This window comes from Papio anubis, chromosome 4 (genome assembly GCF_008728515.1).
Source record: "Papio anubis isolate 15944 chromosome 4, Panubis1.0, whole genome shotgun sequence".
NCBI classification, from domain to species: domain Eukaryota; kingdom Metazoa; phylum Chordata; class Mammalia; order Primates; family Cercopithecidae; genus Papio; species Papio anubis.
In genome coordinates, this window is record NC_044979.1 from 106520631 (window position 1) to 106543709 (window position 23079).

At 37.2% G+C, this 23079-nt stretch overlaps 1 protein-coding gene across 11 annotated transcripts in view; it reads right to left on the reverse strand.

The window, feature by feature from the left end:
- Positions 1 to 23079, reverse strand: part of AOAH (acyloxyacyl hydrolase) — a 198448-nt gene that overhangs the window by 165150 nt on the left and 10219 nt on the right. For 6 of the 11 annotated variants that reach the window (XR_004183253.1, XR_004183252.1, XM_003896100.5 and 3 more), the window contains exon 2: positions 1400 to 1495. Coding sequence is in view for 8 of the 11 variants with exons in the window: in XM_003896100.5 (XP_003896149.3) it covers positions 1400 to 1495 (96 nt within the window). In the remaining 3 variants the exon portion in view is untranslated. Of the gene's footprint in view, positions 1 to 44; positions 223 to 1399; positions 1496 to 1892; positions 1957 to 3327; positions 3431 to 4692; positions 4777 to 23079 lie in introns of all 11 variants that reach the window. The other 5 variants (XM_031665363.1, XM_031665361.1, XM_031665362.1 and 2 more) reach the window with 5 other exon arrangements.

Below are 23079 nucleotides of genomic sequence, written 5' to 3' on the forward strand. Positions count from 1 at the left end.
ACTGAGTGATAAAGCTATAAAGAAATGCAATAAAATAATTTTACCTTACAAATCAGCACATTGAGCTTTTTGCAGGGGGAGGATGGGATGGGGCATGTGAATGGGACTTCAGAGGACGCCATTGATCTGTTCTTTCTTGACCCAGACTATGTTTACAAGGGCGTTCATCTTTCAGTAACTGATGAAGCTATACATTTGCTTCGCATGGTTTTCTACTTTTGTCTTATTTTTACAAAGAAAAACCAAAAAAATTACTGGCAGAACAATATTACACATTATTCATGAATGCATACAAGTGAATGTGTAAATATAAATCTGACAAGAACGATACCCATTAAGTTCACGTGAAGGAGTTCCTGATAGGGAGGTGGGGCAGGGGAGAATGGAACTGGAGGAAGGGAAAGCTGAAGCATTCCAAGTATAGGTGCCATGTTTTAACTTCACAAAAGAAAGATGTAATTATGATGTGAATATGTTAAAATATTAACGGTCCATTTGGGACATTCTAAATACATGTGTTTGTGTATTATCCTCTCCCAGTCTTTGTTTTTGAATTCTAAACATTTTAGCCTGTGAATGCATATTATGACTAAAGGCAATAACTTCTCTGAAAAGACTTTGATGCTATTGGCACAGCGTACTGTGTCAATCAAAGATACAATTGCCATTATTCCAGCTACCTGACTTAACAGAAAAAATAATGTAGGCACCCTAGATGAATTAGTTCCCATTAAGTGAATAAAAATTTGACTTTCAAAAAAGTTTATTCATTATGACTGTTTGAGTAACAGTACTCTATAATGGAAATATGATTAATATTTTATTTCTACTAATATTGAAAAACAAATATGCAACTTGCTTGAACTCAGTTTCTTCCTTTGGTGGGTGGATAAGGTACTTTATTGAGATCCAGTTTAAATTAATGAAATGTTCTAGATTATTTTCCCATTTGAAATTTTGAGATCAGTTGTTCTCCCCACCCAAAGCTCTGTGTTGGTAGGGCTAGGTGTACATCTGGGAATGTGAATGTTGGTCAAGTTAACATAAAATTATTTATTCATTATTTTGACTTCTTAGTACTTAAGGCAATGATCAGTAGGTAAGCAAATTATTAGTAATGTGGCACATCAAACAACAATTGGCCATTCAACAGTTTGTTCCCTAAGGGTCCACAGCAATTTCATTGTGCCATGATGGAAAATGAATGTCAGGGAGAAGTTGTCTAGATTGTTTTTTTTGTTTGTTTTAATTTCAATGAGCCCCATAAGAATATCAACCTACAGAAGTAGCATAATCAGATTCTTCTCTGTCAGCATGGGCAGGAAGTAAAGGCAGTCATGATGACTCAGGAGTGAGAGGACAAGCAGACCCCCAGCAGCATGACCCGTCCCATATTTACCAGGCAGGTAGCTGCAAAGTCTCTCCATTGAGGCCTGGACCGTCGAGTTGTGAACTTGAGCAAGCTGTTCAATCACAGACACCACCAGCACACACCCTGCCAGGGAGGACAAGAACATGTCATTAGTGTCCTACAGAAAACTGAACTGGAGAGACAGGAGAAAGAAAGGGTGTGTGTGTGTGTGTGTGTGTGTGTCCTTAAGAAGGCCAACCTTTCCAAAACAGAGAAAGTGATGATGTTTACATGAGCTAGTGCAAGGAAAACAGCCCACATGGAGCAGAAGTTCAACAGATATTAGCTTCTCTCTTCCCCTACTTTCTCTCCTTTCTGCAGTAGATGGCTGCAGAATAGGATCATTCCCATCCTACACATTCACTTGGTAGGAGGAGAATCCAGGATACAATTTTTAATTTTGGAAAAGCGATGGAAATTGCCTAGCATTTGAAGTTGAAAGATCTGGGATTGAGTCCTGACTTAGTAATCTTGAACTCACCATGCGGCCTTTCTGAACCTGGTTTCCTCCTTGCAAAGCAGGTAATATGTTTCCCATAGGGCTGCTGTGATGGTTAAATGAGACAAAAGTGAGACTGAGTGTGTCTTTGAAATCATAACACATTGTAAAATATTATTTTAGCTCACAGCTACAAAGCATACTACTTGAAAGCATGCATGAACATGGTAAGTGTCTAGATGGACAATTGTATTAAGTTAGGAATATATTCCTTCTGTTACTTTGATATGTGGTAAGTGTGAATGCCTAGAGCTCCTAGGCTGACATTCCTAGAAGATTCTATCACTTGTCTTAATTTTCTGAGCAGCAGGGGAAAGCCAAACCTTTTTTCCAGAGAAAAGGGTCTCTTTTTTTTTCCTTATAAACAAGTGGTTGGTCAAATATGTGAGAAGAAATTGTTAGATCCCATTGCAGTAAGAAGAATGGACACTTGCTGGCAGAGGTTCATTTCTAAGGAGGCAAAGGAAGGTTTATGTCCTACAAAAGATGTTCCAGGGAGCCTGGGTCAGCAGTAGGCTCATGATTGTCCATCTGTGCAAGGAGCTACAGACCCACATTTACACACATGGTATCATTTAAACCAAATTCCCAGCAGGATTCCTTGAAGGAAGGTGGCTGATAATGGATATGAACAATAAAATTGGGCATTTCTATACATAAAGAAGTAAAATATTCTATAAAATGAGAGATTGCTGGTGAAGAAATGAGAGACTTCTACTTTCTAGATGCTGCAATGTCTGATGGTGTTTTGGCCTCGATGTTCTGTCCCCTGTCTCTGGACAGAGAGAAAGGTTCACCACATCTGCAACAGTGAAATCTGGATTACCACGGTCTTCCTGGGCTCTGAGAGTACCTACTTGAGGATGCATTGATCACCATTAACTATCAAGGTTGATTGGCTGTGTTTCTAACCTAATGCATGGCACTTGAGGATTTCCTTACATTGCAATTAATTTAGTAGCTGATGCTTATCAGCACTTTATGGTCTTGTGTTTTCATATATATTTGTTTTATTTAAAAAATAATTTTTCAAAAAATACAAACACAATGCAAACTTATTTTTTAAATTTTACAAAATACAGAACAGTATAAGAAAAGATAATAAACATCACTCAACCCACCCAGAGATAACCAATTTCACTTTTATTATGAATATATCCAATGCATTTAATACAAGTAAATATTTTTGGCATTAATAATGTACTTTTACACCCTGGTTTATGTCTCTGATAATCACCTATTAAGATGGGTGAAAGGTGGAGCTAAATAAATTTTAACAACTACAACTAAAAATTAATGATAAGTAATTATATTGCTATGTGATAAGAGGATGCAATATGGTGCAGTTGAAAAGAGAGAGGCTTTGACATAAACTTGAGCCACTTACAAACGGTGTGACTTTGAACAAGGTACCTACCTTTCTGAAACTTTATTTCTGAGAGTTTAGAATTAGACCATATGTTCCTTGAGGGCAGGAATGGGGTCTTATCATCTCTAACTCTAAGTTCCTGGCACTGTGCCTGGGTCGGAGAATAAAGGCAAGAGACTTTAAGTTTTATATATATATATATGTAATATAACATAACATATATATTACATATGCAATACAATATAATATATATATACACACACACACACATGTGTATGTGTATATAGATATATATGAGATGAGGTCTTGCTGTGTTGCCAGGCTGGTCTCAAACTCCTGGCCTCAAGCGAAGAGCCACATGAGTTGCATTACAGTGGTTGGTTGCTGGGGGCTCCCTAGCAAAGGGCTAATGGATGCACCTTCAGTTGCTTCCCAGCTCAGTCATCTCACCCAAGTTACTTCCTCTCTGTTCCAGTCTCCACTTGTGGACATGGCTCCACTCCTCATTCTGGCATGAAACAGCCAGTGCCCTCTCTAGAGCCAAACAGCAGCTTCTGTAGCATGTGGTCATGATGTGCTGCTGCTCACAATCAAGGAAGAATGGAGACTGGGTTTTATGTTAGTCTGTTCATGCAGCTATAACAAAATACCTGAGACTGTGTAATTTCTAATAATAGAAATTCATTTCTCACAGTTTTGGAGGCTGGGAAATTTAAAATCAAGGCACCAGCTGATTTGGTGTCTGGTGAGGGCTTGCTCTCTCCTTCATAGATGGCACCTCCTGCTGCACCCTCAAGTGGTTGAAGGGGCAGAAATGCTGGAGCACTGTGTCCTCCCATGGCTTTGATGGGCCCCAGATGAATAAAATATGATCTTTGTTCACAGGAAGCTCACAATGAATTTCCAAAAATCACATGAACTGGATGGTAAATACCAGTCAAAAGCTACGGGAGATGTGATTTTGGAGAGCCCATAACAGGTAGGAGAAAAGCAGGTGAGAGAAGAGGCACTCCCAAGAGAGAAACAAGACTTGGTGGCCTGAAACATCCCGGTATATTTCTCCATATATTTCTTACTTCAATTAGCAGCAACTTTTCTTTTTCATTAATACCTAAAATAATATTCTTGCAATCAATGGCATAATAGACTTGATGAGATGCAAGAATTGAAAACCAACAATAGTTTGGTGCAGCAGGAATAGTGGGTGACCGTAGGGCATAAAGTGACCTTTCCTTGGAGTCTGTCCTTGAGGAGTCTCCATTCCTATGACCCCAGTGATCATAAACCTTGGATGCTGTTTCCTCTCCCTGAAAATTCAACTCCATCATTAGCATTTGTTTTAATCCATGGCTTAGAAGGATAAATGCAAGGCAAATGGGGCAGCTTGAAACCAACCTGCTTCTTTGTACTTACACATGTGGGCTTTTCTTCTGAATTTTACTCAGAGAAATCCCATCAAGGACTCTTATGACGGTTGTGGCTTCTCAGAACTGCTGGCTAAAATTGGAAAATCATTAGCTAGATAAAAAGAAGCAAAAAAAAAAATATCTGTCTCTGAACACTGGGTGAGTCTTACCGCTATCATCACTTTGCCCAGTGAAGAGTTATGATGATCAAAAGCACCCTGCAGAAAAGGCCATAATGGGGTTTGAAATCATGAACAGCCAGGTTGGGCTGAGCTCTGATCTGGAGTCCTGCTCACTCAGCCATCTCCACCTGTCTCCAGTGGGCTCACCTCTCCTTCCAGTTGAATTGTTAATTTCAGGTGTGCAGTGAGATGTGTTCTGAATCCTTTAGCAGCAAAAATGGAGAAATGGACTTTTCTAATAAGAGGTTTCACTTCCTTGACAGGCTAACGAATGTTTTTCCTGGGAGAAATGCATGGGCAGAGTAATTCCTACCATTACAGACTATTCTCTGGCTTCTAATAAAAGGCCTGGCTCAGTTAAAGTGAATTTGTCTGAGTTGCTGTTCATTTAGGAAATGACGAGAGGGGGCGAGAGCTATGCATTTTGCTCAGTGGTCACCATCTGAAATCTCACATATGGAAAGTCTCTTCTCACCTGGTATCTGAAAATAATGAGTATAATAGAAACAGACACTCCTGGTAGCACAGGAAAAGAAGCAAATGGGCCCGAATAAAAACACCTGCCACAGGGATCACGTCTGGCCACATACCTCAGGTAGACTGCAGACTGGGCCAAGGAATCCTTTTGATGTGAAACAGACTCGTGAAACTCTAATTATAATCATATATGTGCTGGCTGGAAATGAAGCCAACTGCAGAGAGCGGTCTATTAGATTTCCCATTTGTCTGAAACCCACACTTCGCTGAAAAGCCTTGAAAGCACCTGGCAGTTTTCAGAACCACAGTCAGCATGACTATACTTCCTTTCTGACCCCAAGTAGAAGCATGAATAATTCATCGCATTGCTAGTGTGTGCCCTACGGTTTTCAAAATGTTTTTTGCATATATTATTATCTCATTTGAACTTCACAACTCATAGATGTAGGAATTATTACTCTCATTTTACAGATGAGCACATGGAGGCTGAGTGGGTAAGTACCTTGCCAAGTATACAGCTAGTAACAGGGGAAATTGGGACTTGAACACAGTATTTGGTGAAAAGAAAACAAGAAAGAAAGGTGTAAAAATATTCACCTAAAATGTGTCTTACTGCTGGCCTCGTTTCCCTAAGATGCTAGTTACTCAGACACCGTGGCACATAACTCTGGCGTGAATCTCACTGCATCCCACCCTTTCTTTCTTCTGCTTCCTCCTCTTAGAGTCTGGACATGGATAGAGAGAGGCAAAGGAGGAGAAAGAAAGAGAATGGAAAGGAGGAAAAGGAAGGCTACCTCAGGTGCTCTGGTATAGTACAGAGTAGAAGAACTGGGCGTTTAGAGAGATCTGCGCTCAAATACTGCTTCTATTACTTATGAATTGGTGCATTTGGAAGGATTTTGGCAACCACGGAATGGAATAACAATGCCCCTTGTTTGGTATATTAGAAACAGCCACATAGTTTTTGCACTTCCTCCCATAAAGTGCTGGTGTCTATATCCCAGCCCTTTGAATCTGGCCTTGTGACTTTCTTTGACCAGTATGTGAAGGAAGGGACAGTGTGTCAGATTGGAACTGAGTCCTCCAAAAGCTTTTCAACTTCCACTTTCCCCCTCTTTGACACTGCAGCTGTGAGCCTGAGTCAACCTGCTGGAAAGGCCCCATGATGGAAAACCGAGGTACTTCAGCCAACAGATCACCCAGATCATTCCAGATCACCCTGCCGTTGCCATTTCATCATCTACCAGCTGAGTGCCGCTGCAGGAGTGAGCTCCAGGAGACCAACTGAAGAATTATCCAACTATGCCCACCTCACAGAATCTTGGGCTCATAAATGATGGTCGTGTAAGTGTGGGGTGGTTTGTAATACAGAAAAGGCTATCTGCACATCTGGCAAAAGTATCGTTAGACTTACGTGATACAACACATAAAATGCACATGGTGCCTGGCACGGAGCAGGCATTTAACAAAAATTAGTTCATCTCCCATCTACTAAGGCCACCACAGGGAAGACACATCTTCTCCACGAACTCTTTAAAAAATAAAGGCACAGAAGTTCATCTTTGAAAAGTATGTTGCATTATCAACAACATTTTTACTTTCCTCGGGTTGAATCTTCTTTTATTGCAGACAACTAGTGTTTTCACTACATTTGAGTAGATTACACTCTGTGGCCTAACCTAACTACTACTTGAAACATTGTTTTTATGAGAAAATGCTCAGTGGGTTCAAAGCTGCCAACGTTGCCAGAACATTGTCAACCAGAGAGGCACTGTTTTGGGCAATTAGTGGAGAAAACAAAGGCTGAGGGCATCGATGAGTGAGCAGAGCCCAAGCAAGGCACTGAGAAGAAATAAGTAGACTGTGTTAAGAGACGTAGGGTGACTGGGTTAGCTGATTTAGAAATTTATTAAAAATGAATAATCAAAAAATGAGAGTGAGGATGTCAGGACACATTCGTCCTGTCATTCATTCAATATGTACTTTTCAGCAGTTACTATGTGCCCAAAAGCTTGAAGAGACACATGTGAATAAAAGAAGTCACAGACCGGTGGGGCAAACTGATATATAAATAAACAATCTGAGAAACCCGTAAGTATTGTGATAGAGGGACCTGGTAGTACTTTGGGGGCACGCTGGTGTAACCTCTCAGTGATAGCCTCTCAGAGGAGCTGAGTCTTAAGGGATAGGAGGAACTCATTCATCAGAAAAAGGAGAAAAAGTTTGGAGTTTTTTAAGAATTGGAGGTAAGAAAGAGAAGAGTTGGCCAAGACTAAAATTCAGAGTCAGTGAGAAAGGAAGAGTGAGGGAGGTAGGAAGGGGCTAGATTGTGAAGCATCTTGAAGGCCATACTACAGACTACAGGCTTCAAGAAGTAGCGTCTAGTGTGCAGACTGTGAACTAATGGTTTTCAGTGTTTAACTCTGTATCTTCTAAAATAAACTTGAAAAACTATGAACTTACACATTTTAATGGACAACAAGAAATTATTAATGGATATCAATCTAGTTACAAAGGATATAAATTTGGACCGATTGTAAACATTGCAGTGGAACTGTTAGAGTAACCTTCTATGTGTATCCAAAGGTATCTAAATACTATAGTGATTTCTATCTAGTCTTATCAACTTAAAAATACATGACCAAATTCTTATTTCACACTGATTAATTTTGCATTGATAATTCCTCTTCTTGAATTGAAAAGCCCACCTCCTTGAATTCTTCTTCAACCACCGAATTTTATCCAAATGTAATGTGTTTTTATAGTTGAAATTATTTTTTGATCACACTATTGATCAATAAAGTATTAGAATTGATCTCAATACTAAAAACATGTATAAAACTTAAATAAAAATTTTAATTTCCTGTGATACTTCAAGTTTGGAGTCTGGATTGAGTTTTCTTTGTTAGTAAAATTAACTTCTCTAAACAATAGATTGCCAATTTGATAAACTGTTATAGATGATAAAGGTAAAATGTTATTGGAATTGTACCTCTTAATGACATTATTGAGCCTTTTTAATTGGTACCTATGTCTGTTGAGAAATACTACTTATTCATGTAAAGAGACAAGGTTCAGCATCACTTTTGTTCCTTTTTTTCATTGTTAAACATGTAAGTACTGAGAAACATGTTTACTTGAATAAATAGATCAGAATTGAAGGACTTTTGATATAGCAATGTCACAGAATTCTTTGAACTTCTTCTGAGGTAAATGCCAAACATGTTGGAGTAAACTATTGTTGAAAATTATTTTAAATGATTTATAACCTGACAATTTCATTAAGTTCCCCTTCCATTTTATTGAAAGCAAAGAACTAGACGCTACCTGACTTATAAAAACATGTTAAATCAATCATCTTTTACTTTCCCATTTTTTTGCAGGGGGAATACGCAAAAACATTTATAGCAGTTACTATTTTACTTAGCAAGATCCCGTGAAAGCCTAATACACTCAGGGCCCAGCATGGTGGCTTACACCTGTAATCCCAGCACTTTGGGAGGCTGAGGCAGGTGGATCACCTGATGTCAGGAGTTTGAGACCAGCCTGATCAACATGGCAAAACTCTGTCCCTGTTAAAAATACAAAAAATTAGCCAGGGGTGGTGACATGCACCTGTAATCCCAGCTACTTGGGAGGCTGAGGCAGGAGAATCACTTGAACCCAGGAGGTGGAGGTTGCAGTGAGCCGAGATTGCACTCCAGCCTGGGTGACAAGAGCAAAACTCCATCTCAAAACAAACGAACAAACAAACAAACAAACAAACAAAAACCAAAAAACAAAAAACACTCAGAAATAATTGGATAATGAAAATATTGTCCTTTTCAATACATTTTTGTCTATACTACATTTTAAATAAAATTCCTTTACTTTAAGGTGTGCTTTATATACATTTTTGTCAAATGTTGGAGCTGAGACTTCCTCCATTCAATTTATAAAAAATGTCCTCTGTATAAACCGAAATGACAAATCCATATTTTATTATTAAAGAAATTAATCAATCTAATTTTTCTTTCAGAAGAATGTAACTTCATTTTTCAACTCACTTCAATATTTGCATTCTAAGACCAATAGTTAGACATATAAAGATATAGAGAATGGATGGATAGATGATAGGAAAATGAATGGATGAGTGGATGGATAGATTGATGGATGAATGGTTGCAAAGAGGATAGACAGATGATGCATGGAATGGATATGTAGGTAAATCGATAGGGAGAGAGGGGGAGAGAGAGAGAGAGAGAAAGAAAAAAATTTTACACTCTGCCCAATATTATTCCGTGTTTATACACAAATCTACTTGCTAACGTGGAAAGTTTTCAGCTGACAACAAATGCTTACTACTGCCAAAATTTTCACAAATGTTTTGTTGACTGCCTAACTGTTCAAATTTAGAAATATAACAAAAAAAGAGAACAAGATCCAAAGCCCACAAATGTATACCTGGACGATTTTGAAAGAAAATATATCAAAATATCAATAGTGATCATCAGGATTTGGGAATTGCAATTGATTTTATTCTTTAAAAGTACTCTTCTTCATCCAAAATATGAAAACCAAGCGTTCTTTTATAATTAGAAAAAAGCAAATTCTATTTTATCAAACATAACCTATTAAATATGCTTTTTAATAGCTGCCTTCTACCTTAATACATTTTGGGAACATGAAATATGAAAATTTCTAGAATACCATTTTGTGTTTCAGGCTGTCTACTAGGTGTTTTTACAAATTCTATCTCATTTAATCTTCACCACATTCTCATGAGATTGCTTCTTTCCAGATTTCCTTAGAAATGTGAGGCCCAGAAAGGTTAAGCAATATACTTTAATCCTTTCAGATCAGCAGGGGCTAACCCGTGATTCAAATTCAGAACTATTTTACTTTAAAATTTATGTTCTCCACACTACATATATTAAATATACGTAGTGCCACACTACATATATTAAAACAGCATCCTTCCAAATTGAAAATTATCACTCATGTTAATTAAAACAATCATTGCTATACTAACGTCTATGGGATTTGCAAGTATTGCTTCCAAGTGTGTGGCTAATCTTTTGGTTTTCTAATGATGTTTTGCAGAGAGCAAAGTGTTTAAACTAGATAAAGTACAATTTAACAACTTCTCCTTTTGGACCGTGCGAAGAATCTTTGCCTCATCCAATGTCACGGAGATTTTCTTGTAGAAGTCGTTGTTTTTTTTGTTTTTTGTTTTTTTTGAGATGGAATCTCGCTCTGTCACCCAGGCTGGAGAGCAGTGGCACAATCTCGGCTCACTGCAAGCCCCGCCTCGTGGGTTCACGTCATTCTCCTGCCTCAGCCTTCCAAGTAGCTGGGACGACAGGCGCCCGCCACCATGCCTGGCTAATTTTTTGTATTTTTAGTAGAGACGGAGTTTCACCATGTTAGCCAGGATGGTCTCGATCTTCTGACCTCATGATTCCGCCGCCTCGGCCTCCGAAACTGCTGGGATTACAGGCGTGAGCCACCGTGCCCGGCCTCTTTTAGAAGTTTCATGGTTTTAGCTCTTACTTTTAGGTCTATATTCTATTTTGAGTTCACAATTGTGTGTGATTTGAAATAAGTATCTAAATTCTCCCTCACCCTTTTTTTTGCCTATAGATATCCCATTATTCCATAACCATTTGTTAAAAGACTACTCTCTTGCCTTTGAATTATCTGGGAAACTTGGTTGAAAATCAGTTGCCTGTAAATGTACCGGTTTATTTCCGGGCTTCCCATTTTGTATCATTTGTCTGTGTCTGTCCCCACACCAATACCACACTGTATCAGTTACTGTAATACTTACAGTAAGTTTTGAAATCAGGTAGTGTAAATTCTCCAATAGCATTCTTCAAAATTGTGGCTGTTCTGGCTTCTTTTAATTTCTATATAAATTTGAGAATCAGTTTTCTAATTTCTACAAAAAATCCTATTAGGATTTTGATTAGAATTGTGTTTAATCTATAGATCAATTTGGAGAGTGCTGCCATCTTAACACTATTGAATCTTCCAATCTATTGACATGACACATCTCTTCATTTCCATAAAGCCTTCTTTAATTTCTTTTAGCAATGTTTTGTAGTTTTCAGTGTAGAGTAATTGCATTTCTGCTGTTAAACTTATTCTTAAATATTTTTATTAATTGTGAGTAAGATTGTTTCTTAAGTTTAATTCTTAAAAGTTTGGTGCTATTATAAATAAAAAATCAAGCAGGGCGCGTTGGCTCACGCCTGTAATCCCAGCACTTTGGGAGGCCGAGGCGGGTGGATCATGAGGTCAGGAGTTCAAGAGCAGCCTGGCCAACATGGTGAAACCCTGTCTCTACTAAAAATACAAAAATTAACTGGGCATGGTGGTGCATGCCTGTAATCCCAGCTATTCGTGAGGCTGAGGCGGGAGAATTGATTGAACTAAGACCAGGAGGTGGAGGTTGCAGTGAGCTGAGATCATGCCACTGTATTCCAGCCTGGACTACAGAGCGAGGCTACGTCTTCCCCCCCCCCAAAAAAAAAAAAAATAAAATAAAATAAATATATATATATATATATATATGAATTTTTGTATATCAATTTTGAATCCTGTTAAACTCGCTTATCAGTTCTGGTAGTTTTTTTTTGTGGATACCTTAGGGTATTTCCATATTTAGGATTAGGTTGTCTGAAAATACAGTTTTACTTACTCCTTTCCAATCTGTATGACTTTATTATTTTTCTTTTTTTATTAAACTGAATAGAATCTTCAATACAATGTTGACTAGAAGTGGTGAGAATGGACATTTCTACCTTCCTCCTCATCTTAAGAGGTAAGCATTCAGTCTGCTATCATTTAATACAAAAAGTCAGAAGTACGGTTTTCATAGATGACCTTTATCAGGTTGAGGAAGTCACCTTTTCTTCCACAATTTGTTGAGAGATTTTAACATAAATGGGTGACAAATTTTTTCAAATAATTTTCCTACTTCTATTGGGCTGACAATGTAATTGTGGCCTCTATTATACTAATTTGGTGCATTCCATTAATTGCTTTTCAGATGTTAAACAAGCATGCATTCTTAGGATAAACTCTACTTGGCCATGGTATATTATTTATTTTACATGTTGCTGGATTCAGTTTGGCAATATTTTGTTAAGGGTTTTTGCATCTGTTTGTAAAATTCTGTTATTTTCTTTCCTTATGATGTCTCTGAATTTACATGACAGAAAAACATAAAATGAAGTGAAATGTATTTCTTCTTCCTCTATTTTATGAAAGAAATTGTGTTGGATTGCACTATTTCTATTTTAAGTACCTTATAGAGTTTACTAGTGAAGCCATCTAGGCTTGGGATTTTCTGTACCTGGTTGAATAGTGTCCTAAAATTCATGCCCTTCCTGGGACTTCAGAATGTGCTTTATATAAAATAGGGTTCTTGCAGATGTATTAGTTAAGATGAAGTAATACTAGAATAGAGTGGTCCTTAATCCAAAATGACCAGTGTTCTTCTAAGAAAAGAGAACCACACGCAGAGAGGATAATGCCACATGAAGGCAGACACACAGAGGGAAAATGGCCAGGGGATGATGTGGGCACGACTGGAGTTATGCAGCTGTAAGCCAAGGAATGTGAAGGATTGCTGGCAACCATGAGAGGCTAGGAGAAAGAGGTGGACACCTAAGTGCAAACTTCTAGCCTTCAGAATTGTATAAGAGGATAAGTTTTTGTTATTTTCAGCCACCTAATTTATGGTAATGTTTTTATAGCATCCCTAGGAAACAGATACAATTTCTAATTATGAATTCCATTTCTTTACTTGGTATAGGTCTATACGCATTTCCTATTTTTTCTTAAATCATGTCTCCTTTCAGAATTTGTGTATTTTATCTAAACTCTCCCTCTACCTTCTTGGCACAAAATTGTTTACGATCTTCCCTTATGATCCTTTTAATTCCCTTTGGGTCTACAATGATGTCCCCTCTTGTTTTATTCTTGATTTTGATGATAGCTTTATCTCTCCTTTTTAAATGATCTAGCTAAAGGTTTATCAGTTTTACTGATCATTTCAAAAGGACTATATTTTGGTTTCATCGATTCTCTCTATTGCATTCCTGTTTTTATTTTATCATTTTCTGTTCTGATCTTTATTATTTTCTTCCTTCTACTCAGTTTGGCTTTTGATTCTTCATTTTCTGGCTTCTTGGGGTGGACACTTAAATTATTAATTTTAGATTTTTCTTTTTAATATAAGCGTTTAAAGTTATAAATTTTTCCATAAGCACTGCTTTAGCTGCATTCAATAGATTTTAATATACTATGTTTTCATTTTCACTTAGGCCAAACTATTTTCTAATTTTCAAATAATTTTACTATTTTTATTGATACTCAATAGATATACATATTTTCATGGCACCCGTGATTATTAATACAATCATATAATGTTTAAAGATTAAATCATTGTAATTGGGATATCTATCATCTTAAAAATTTGTCATTTCTTTATGCTAGAAACATTTGAATCATTCTCTTCTAACTATTTTGAAATGCACAAGAGGTTATTGTAAACACTAGTCACTGTACTAATCTATTGAACACGGGATATTATTTCTTCTATCTAGGTATGTATTTGTACCCATTAATCAACCTCTCGGGAGGCGGAGCTTGCAGTGAGCCGAGATAGCGCCACTACACTCCAGCCTGGGCGACAGAGCGAGACTCCGTCTCAAAAAAAAAAAAAAAAAAAAAAAATTGCTAATTACTTTATTGCATAACACATGGTCAGTCCTGGAGAATGGTCCATGAATGCTTGGTTGTCATTGAATGGAGTGTTCTGTAGATGTTACGTAGGTGAAGTTAGTTGGGTTATTCAGGTCTTCTATATCTTTACATTCTTTTTGTTTAATTCTATAGATTAAGAAGAGAGGAGTGTTGAAATTTTCAACTCTGTGGTTGCATTGTCTGTTTTTCTTTTCAAATCTTTCAGTATTTGGGGGCTTTTAAATTAAGTTCATATACATAATTAATATTGACAATTACATATAAATATAATTATTATTTTTTTCTTGATATTATAGCCCCTTTTTCATTATGAAATATACCTTTTTGTTTTGGGGATTATTCTACATCTTAAAGTGCATTTTTCTGGTACTAATATATTTATCCCTATTCTCTTACAGTTACTGTTTTTATGTGTTTTTCCATCCTTTTATTTTCAACCTATTGTGTGTTTGAGTCTAAAAGTTTTCTCTAGCAAACAGAGTATACTTAGAGGTTACCTTTTAAAATCTAGTCTAATCATCTTGTCCTTCGATTGAAGTGTGCAGTTCATTCACATATAATGTCATTTTCATATGGCAGCTATTTCTGGACATCTTGGGTTGCTTTTTTGCTCTTCTTTCCTTGTTTACTATCTTTTTTGTGGGAAGCAAGTCTTTTCTGCACTATTTTACTTCTTTTTGTAACTTTTTAAAGTAACTTCTTATTTAGATGTTCATATTTCCAGTGGTTACTGAGATTACAGTATGCATCTTTACCTTATCATAATGTATTTTAAGTTAGTACTGATTTAATTGTGGTAAGATTTCACAATTTTGCTCTAATATTGCTCCATCCTCACCTTGTATTTGGGCTATTTTTGTCATACATTTTGTATCTATAAGAGTTATAAATGCAACAATACAGTTTTATAATTATTGCTTTAAACAAATTTTTATTTTGAAGTAAGAGAAGTGTTTGCATGCATGTGCATATACATATATACTATTATTTTATATTTCTCTACATATTTACATTCCTAGTGCTTTTCATTCCTTCCTGTGAATGCAAGTTACCATGTGGTGTTATTTTCTTTCTGTCTGAAGGGCTTATTTTTTTTTTTTTTTTACCATTTCTTGCATGGCATGTCTGCCGGCAATGAGTCTTCTCAGTTTAGTTTATCTGGGAATGTGTTTATTTCACCTTCATTTTTGAGTAACATTTTAACTGGATTCAGAACTCTTGGTTGATAACTTCTTCTTCCTCTCAGCATTTTAAGTAGGGTATATATTGGAGATATTCAGCTCCAGACCACCACAATAAAGCAAATATCTCAATAGTCACATGAAATTTTGGTTTCCTAGTGCCTATAAGACTTATGTTTATACCATACTGTAGTCTATTAAATGTGTGCTAGCATTATGTCTTAAAAACAATGTACATATCTTAATTTTAAAAAGACTTTACCAGTAACAATTGTTAGAGATCATCTGAGCCTTCAGCAAGTCATAATCTTTTTGCAGGTGGTGGGTCTTGCCTTGATGTTGATGGTTGTTGACTGATCAGGGTAGTGGTTGCTGAAGGTTGGGTTGGCTGTGGCAATTTCTTAAAATAAGACAATGAAGTTTGCCACATTGATTGACTTTCCCTTTCATGGAAGATTTATCTGTAGGAGGCAATGCTGTTTGATAGCATTTACCCGCAACAGAACTTTTCAAAATTGGAGTCAGTCTTCTAAAACCCTGCTGCTGCTTTATCAACTAAGTTTATGAAACATTCTAAATCCTTTGTCATCATTTCAGCAATGTTCACAGCTTCTTCAGAGTAGATTTCACTTCAAGAAACCTCTTTATTTGTTCGGCCATAAGAAGCAACTCCTCATCCATTCAGATTTTATCATGAGATTGCAGCAATTCAGTCACATCTTCAGACTTCACTTCTAATTCGAGTTCTCTTGCCATTTATATCACATCTGCAGTTTTGTTGCTGAAGTCTTAAACCCCTCAAAATCATTCTTGAGGGTTGGAATCAACATTTGCCAAACTCCTCTTAATGCTGATATTTTGACCTCCTCCCATGAATGTTCTTCATGGCATCTAAAATTGTAAATCCTTTCCAGAAGGTTTTCAATTTACTTTTCCCAGATTCATCAGAGGAATAAGTGCCTATGGCAGCTATAACCTCATGTAATGTATTATTTTTTCTTTTTTTAAATTATACTTTAAGTTCTGGGATACATATGCAGAACGTGCAGGTTTGCTACATAGGTATACATGTGCCATGGTGATTTGCTGCACCCATCAACCCGTCATCTACATTCGGTATTTCTCCTAATTCTATCCCTCCCCTTGCCCCCCACACCCCTACAGGCCCTGGTGTATGATGTTCCTTTCCCTGTGCCCATGTGTTCTCAATGTTCAACTCCCACTTATGAGTGAGAACATGCGGTGTTTGGTTTCCTGTTCCTGTGTTAGTTTGCTGAGAATGAGGGTTTTCAGCTTCATCCATGTCCCTGCAAAGGACATGAATTCATTGGTTCCAAGTCTTTGCTATTGTGAATAGTGCTGCAGTAAACATACTTGTGCATGTGTCTTTATAGTAGCATGATTTATAATCCTTTGGGTACATACCCAGTAATGGGATTGCTGGGTCAAATGGTATTTCTAGTTCTAGATCCTTGAGGAATCACCACACTGTCTTCCACAATGGTTGAACTAATTTACACTCCCACCAACAGCGTAAAAGTATTCCTATTTCTCCGTATGTTCTCCAGCATCGGTTGTTTCCTGAGTTTTTGTCACCATTCTAACTGCTGTGAGATGGTATCTCATTGTGGTTTTGATTTGCATTTCTCTAATGAGCAGTGATGATGAGGTTTTTTTTCTTCATGTTTGTTGGCCACATTAATGTCTTCTTTTGAAAAGTGTCTGTTCATATCCTTTGGCCACTTTTTGATGGAGTTGTTTGTTTTTTTCATGTACATTTGTTTAAGTTCCTTGTAGATTCTGGATATTAGCACTTTGTTAGATGGATAGATTGCAAAAAATTTCTCCCATTCTGTAGGTCGCCTCTTCACTCTGATGATAGTTTCTCTGGCTGTGCAGAAGCTCTTTAGTTTATAAACACCTCTATGCAAATAAACTAGGAAATCTAGAAGAAATGGATAAATTCCTCAACACATGCACCCTCCCAAGACTAAACCAGGGAGAAGTCAAATCCTTGAATAGACCAATAACAAGTTCTGAAATTGAGGCAGTAATTAACAGCCTACCAACCAAAAAAAAAGCCCAGGACCAGATGGATTCACAACAAATTCTACCAGAAGTACAAAGAGGAGGAGCTGGTACCACTCCTTCTGAAACTATTCTAAACAATAGAAAAAGAGTGACTCCTCCCTAACTCATTTTATGAGGCCAGCATCATCCTGATATCAAAACCTGGCAGAGACACAACAAAAAAGAAAATTTCAGGCCAAGGATATCCTTGATGAACATCAATGTGAAAATCCTCAATAAAATACTGGCAAACTGAATCCAGCAGCACATTAAAAAGCTTATCCACTATGATCAAGTCAGCTTCATCCCTGGGATGCAAGGCTGGTTCAACATATGCAAATCACTAATCATAATCCATCACATAAACAGAACCAATGACAAAAACCACATGATTATCTCAATAGATGCAGAAAAGGCCTTCAATAAAATTCAACACCCCTTCATGCTAAAAACAGTCAATAAACTAGGTATTGATGAAACATATATCAAAATAATAAGATATATTGAAGACAAACCCACAGCCAATACCATACTGAATGGGCAAAAGCTAGAAGCATTCCCTTTAAAAACTGGCACAAGACAAGGATGCGCTGTCTCACCACTCCTATTCAATATTGTATTGGAAGTTCTGGACATTGCAATCAGGCAATAGAAATAGGTACTCAAACAGGAAGAGGGAAAGTCAAATTATCTCTGTTTGCAGATGACATGATTGTATATTTAGGAAACCCCAATGTCTCAACCCAAAAACTCCTTAAACTGATAAGCAACTTCAGCAAAGTCTCAGGATACAAAATCAATGTGCAAAAATCACAAGCATTCTGATACACCAATAACAGCCAAATCATGAGCAAACTCTCATTCACAATTGCTACAAAGAGAATAAAATACCTAGGAATACAACTTACAAGGGTTGTGAAGGACCTCTTCAATGAGAAATACAAACCATTGCTCAAGGAAATAAGAGGGGACACAAACAAATGGAAAAACATTCCATGTTCATGGATAGGAAGAATCAGTATCGTGAAAATGGCCATACTGCCCAAAGTAATTTATAGATTCAATACTATTCCCCTCGAGCTACCATTGACTTTCTTCACAGAATTAGAAAAAAAACACTTTAAATTTCATATGGAACCAAAAAAGAGCCCTTATAGCCAATACAATCCTAAGCAAAAAGAACAAAGCTGGAGGCATCACGCTACTTGACTTCAAACTATACTACAAGGCTATGGGGCTACAGTAACAAAAGGCTACAGTAACCAAAACAGCATGGTACTGGTACCAAAACAGATATATAGACCAATGAACAGAACAGAGGCCTCAGAAATAACACCACACAGCTGTAACTATCTGATCTTCGACAAGCCTGACAAAAACAAGCAATGGGGAAAGGATTCCCTATTTAATAAATAGTGTTGGGAAAACTGGCTAACCATATGTAGAAAACTGAAACTGGACCCCTTCCTTACACTTTATACAAAAATTAACTCAAGGTGGATTAAAGATTTAAACATAAGACCTAAAACCATAAAAACCCTAGAAGAAAACCTAGGCAATACCATTCAAGACATAGGCATGCGCAAAGGCTTCGTGACTAAAACACTAAAAGCAATGGCAACAAAAGCCAAAACTAACACATGGGATCTAATTAAACTAATGTATTTCTTAAATAATAAGACTTGAAAGTCAAAATGACTTTTTGATTCATGAGTTACAGAATATACATTGTGTTAGAGACATGGAAATAACATTAATCTCCTTGTACCTCTTCATCAGCACTCTTGGGTGACCAGGTATATTGTCAATGAGCAGTAATATTTTGAAATAAATCTTTTTTCTGAGCCGTAGGTCTCCACAGTGAGCTCAAAATATACAGTAAACCATGCACAAACAAATTTGCCATTATCCAAGTTTTTTTGTTCCATTTCTAGAGTACAAGCAGAGTAGATTTAGCAAAATCCCTGAGGGCCCTAGGATTTTCATTATGGTAAACAAGCATTTGCTTTGACTTAAAGTCACCAGCTGCATTAATCCCTGACAAGAGAGTCAGCTTGTCCTTTGGAGCTTTGCAGCTGAGTATTGACTTCTCCTCTCTAGCTATGAAAGTCATACAGATGACATCTTCTAATAGAAGGCTATTTTGTCTACATTAACAATAATTTGCTTAGTATAGCCACCTTCATCAATGATCTTAGCTAGATTTTCTGGATAACTTGCTGTAGCTTCTACATCAGCATGTGTTCCTTCACCTTGCACTTTTATGTTATGGAGATAGCTTCTTTCCTTAAACCTCATAAACCAAACTCTGTTAGTTTTATACTTTTGTTTCCAGCTTCCTCACCTCTCCTAGCCTTCATAGAACTGAAGAGAGCTAGAGTCTTGCTCTGGATTAGGCTTTGGCTTGGGGGAATATCATGGGTGGTTTGATATTCTATCTAGACCATGAAAAGTTTTCTCCACATCAATGAAAAGGCTGTTTCACTTTCTTATCATTGGTGTGTTTAGTGGAACAGTGCTTTAAATTTATTTTCAATAACTTTCTCTTATCTTTTTTTTTTTTGCATACTTGGCTAACTGTTTGACATGAGGCCCATCTTGGCTTTTGACATGCCTCCTCACTAAGCATAATAATTTCTGACTTTTGATTTAAAGTGAGATCTGTGTGACTCTTTCACTTGGGCAGTTAGAGGCCATTGTAGGGTTGCGAATTGGCCTAATGTTAATATTGTTGTGTCTCAGGGAATAGGGAGGGCAGTGGAGAGGAGCAGAGATGGGGAAATAGCTGGTTGGTGGAACAGTCAGAACACACACGTTTATCAATGAAGGTTGCTGTCTTATATGGGTGTGGTTCATGGCACCTCAAAACATTTACAATAGTAACATCAAAGATCACTGAACACAGAGTCACAGCTCAGATATAATAATAATGAAAAAGTTTGAAATATTCTGAGAATTACCAAAATGTGACACAGAGACATGAAGTGAGCACATGCTGTTGGAAAAATGGTGCTGATAGACTTGTTTGGCAAGGGGTTGCCATAAACCTCCAATTTATAAAAAATGCAGTATCTGCAAAGTGCAATAAAATGAAGCACAATAAAAAGAAGTGCTGCGTATCATTTTACTACCGTCTGGCCTACAGCGTTCTGATGAAAGTTCAGCCATTGGTCATATTTCTGTTTTCCTGTAAGTGATAAGTCATTTTTTTGTTTGTGCTTTCAAGATTTTTATGTTGTATTTGGTTTTCAGAAGTTTGAGTTCGACTATAAGGTATCCAGATTTACTTCTCTTTGTGTATTTGGAGTTTCTTGAGATTCTTGGATCTGTAGGCTAATGTTTTTCTTTTCTTTTCCTTCCTTTTTTTTAAACAGAGAGAGCCTGTTTGTGTCTCCCAGGCTCAAGTGATCCTCCCACCTCAGCCTATGTAGCTGATTATATATCACCACACTGGGCTCATTTTTTATTTGTAAAGATGAAGTCTTGTTGTGTTGCCCAGGCTTGTCTTGAAATCTGGGACTCAAGTGATCCTTCCACCTCGGCCTCTCAAATTGCTAGGATTGCAGGTGTGAGCCACTGCACCTGGCCTTTTCCTCATTTTTAAAAAGGTGTTAATCATTACATTTTCAAAGACTTTTTGCTCCTCCCTTTGCTCTTTCCTCTCTTGGAACTCTCATTTTATAAATGTTGAGATATTGGATATTACACTACATGTTTCTGAGGCTCTGCTCATTTTTCTTCAAGCTTTATTTTCTCTATTCTTGGTTGGGATCATTTGTATTGATGTGCTTTTAGGTTCTTTGATTCTTCTTTGAACTCAAATCTTCTGTTGAGCCCATCTAGTACATTTTAAATTTCAATTATTGATTTTTAAGTCTAGAATTTCCATTTGGATCTTTATTATAATTTTATATCTCTATTGAAATGTCTTCTACTTGCTGAACATTGAACACTGTCACAATATTTTCCTTTAATTCTTTCACTATGGTTGTCTTTAATTCTGTGGATATCCCCATAGCAGCACTTTGAAGTCTTTAATTCACTCAGAGTCCCTTTCTATTGACTGCTTTTTTCCTAAGTATGGATCTCGATTTTCTGTTTCTTTACATGTCTACTAATTTTTTTTTGTTGTTGGAAACTGAAAGTTTTAAATAATGCATTTAGCAACTTTGGATTTTGTCTCAGTTTTCTGAGAGTTGTTGTCTCTTCTTTTCTAATAACTTTCCGGGCTTCAACTGTGGATCTGCTTGTCCTGGAGTGTGGAGTTCCTGACATCTCTGCTCATTTATTAGTCTGGTTTTCTAAGGATCACACCTGTGTCTACATAGCTTAGAGTCATCGAGCAACTTGTGCTGAAACACTTCAAGCTTGTAAGGTGTAGTAACCCTACAAAGGCCTCTAACTGCTCAAGTGAAAGAAAGAGTCACCATCTGTTGATCAATCCACATGTGAGCTAAGGGATATATTCAAAGTGGCAGCCAGTTCTCAAGTTCCCCTGGGCTTTCACTTTCTGCTGGGCTCTTTTAGGTCTCCCCCTACACATGCATGGTTTCCCAATCAACTAGGGATATGTAGAGAGCTTATCTCAGCCCTTCCGTGATGCTCTTCTCCAGATTGTTTCCAGGATCTCCCAGGTAAACTTCTGGCTGATCGCCGTTGCTTCATCAGGGATCAAACCTTGAGCTAGCAAAGTTGTAGGTTCTGCTTGTTAATTCCCAACGGCCTCCATCACTTTTGGCCAGGAGAGCCATGGATCTTTACATCTCGGTGAAATCATCTGTCCCATTAGCAGTAAACCTGCTGGTTTTTGCAGCCAGTTCCACAGTGATAAAACTACTGTTCTCACTAACCAAGCTGAGGGCAGGGTAGACAGAGCAGCCTCAGGCAAGGAGGCCACAGTATCATTGCTTTTACTGAAGTTCATGCAGTTTTTCAAAAATAAATATTTCTCAATTCATTGTATGCCACTGATGATTTCCTGTGCCCTGAAATGCTTGTGACAATTTTTCCAGTTTTATACTTAGTCTTTTGCACAGAGGAATTTCTAACACCTTCATGAGATCATCATCAGAATTCTCTTTTGTACTTATTTTTATCTGAAGGAGCCTAGGGGTTTTAGGTTTACTAAAATAAAGGGCAAAGTAGACTTCTCTGATTACATTTGCATTTTGTTAAATTGCAGGGGTCATTTCAAAAGACAGATTTTTTTTTTTTCAAAGCAACATTCAGGCAAGCATTTTCCTAACATTGAAGAACAACTGTTTTATAAGCAAAACGTTATGACATTGGAGTGATTATGTTTTCTTTCCAGATTTCCAGAGTGTGAAATCCATGAGAAAAAACTTGCATATAAAAAACAAAAAGCCATAAACAAACCCAAACTCTCCAAACTCCCCAAATCCCAAAAAACTTGTTCAATCTGCAACTTAATCTTCATCTATTGATTTCCATTATATACTCATTTCTATTTGGTGAATCATTTTGGAACTAAGTCACATAAATTCTCCCTTGTGATATTATCTGGGTGTTTAGTTTGAAGGCTCTTTTTGATCTTTTAAAAGCATTTCTATGTGTGGTAGGTAGAATTATAATATTTCTGCCCCCTGGTGAATACATTTAATTCCCTACTCTGAATAAGGGCAGAACCTGTGAAAATGACTGGCTATCACTTCCACGGTTATATTCTGTTACATAGCAATGACAAAAAGGATTCTTCATATATAATTAAGG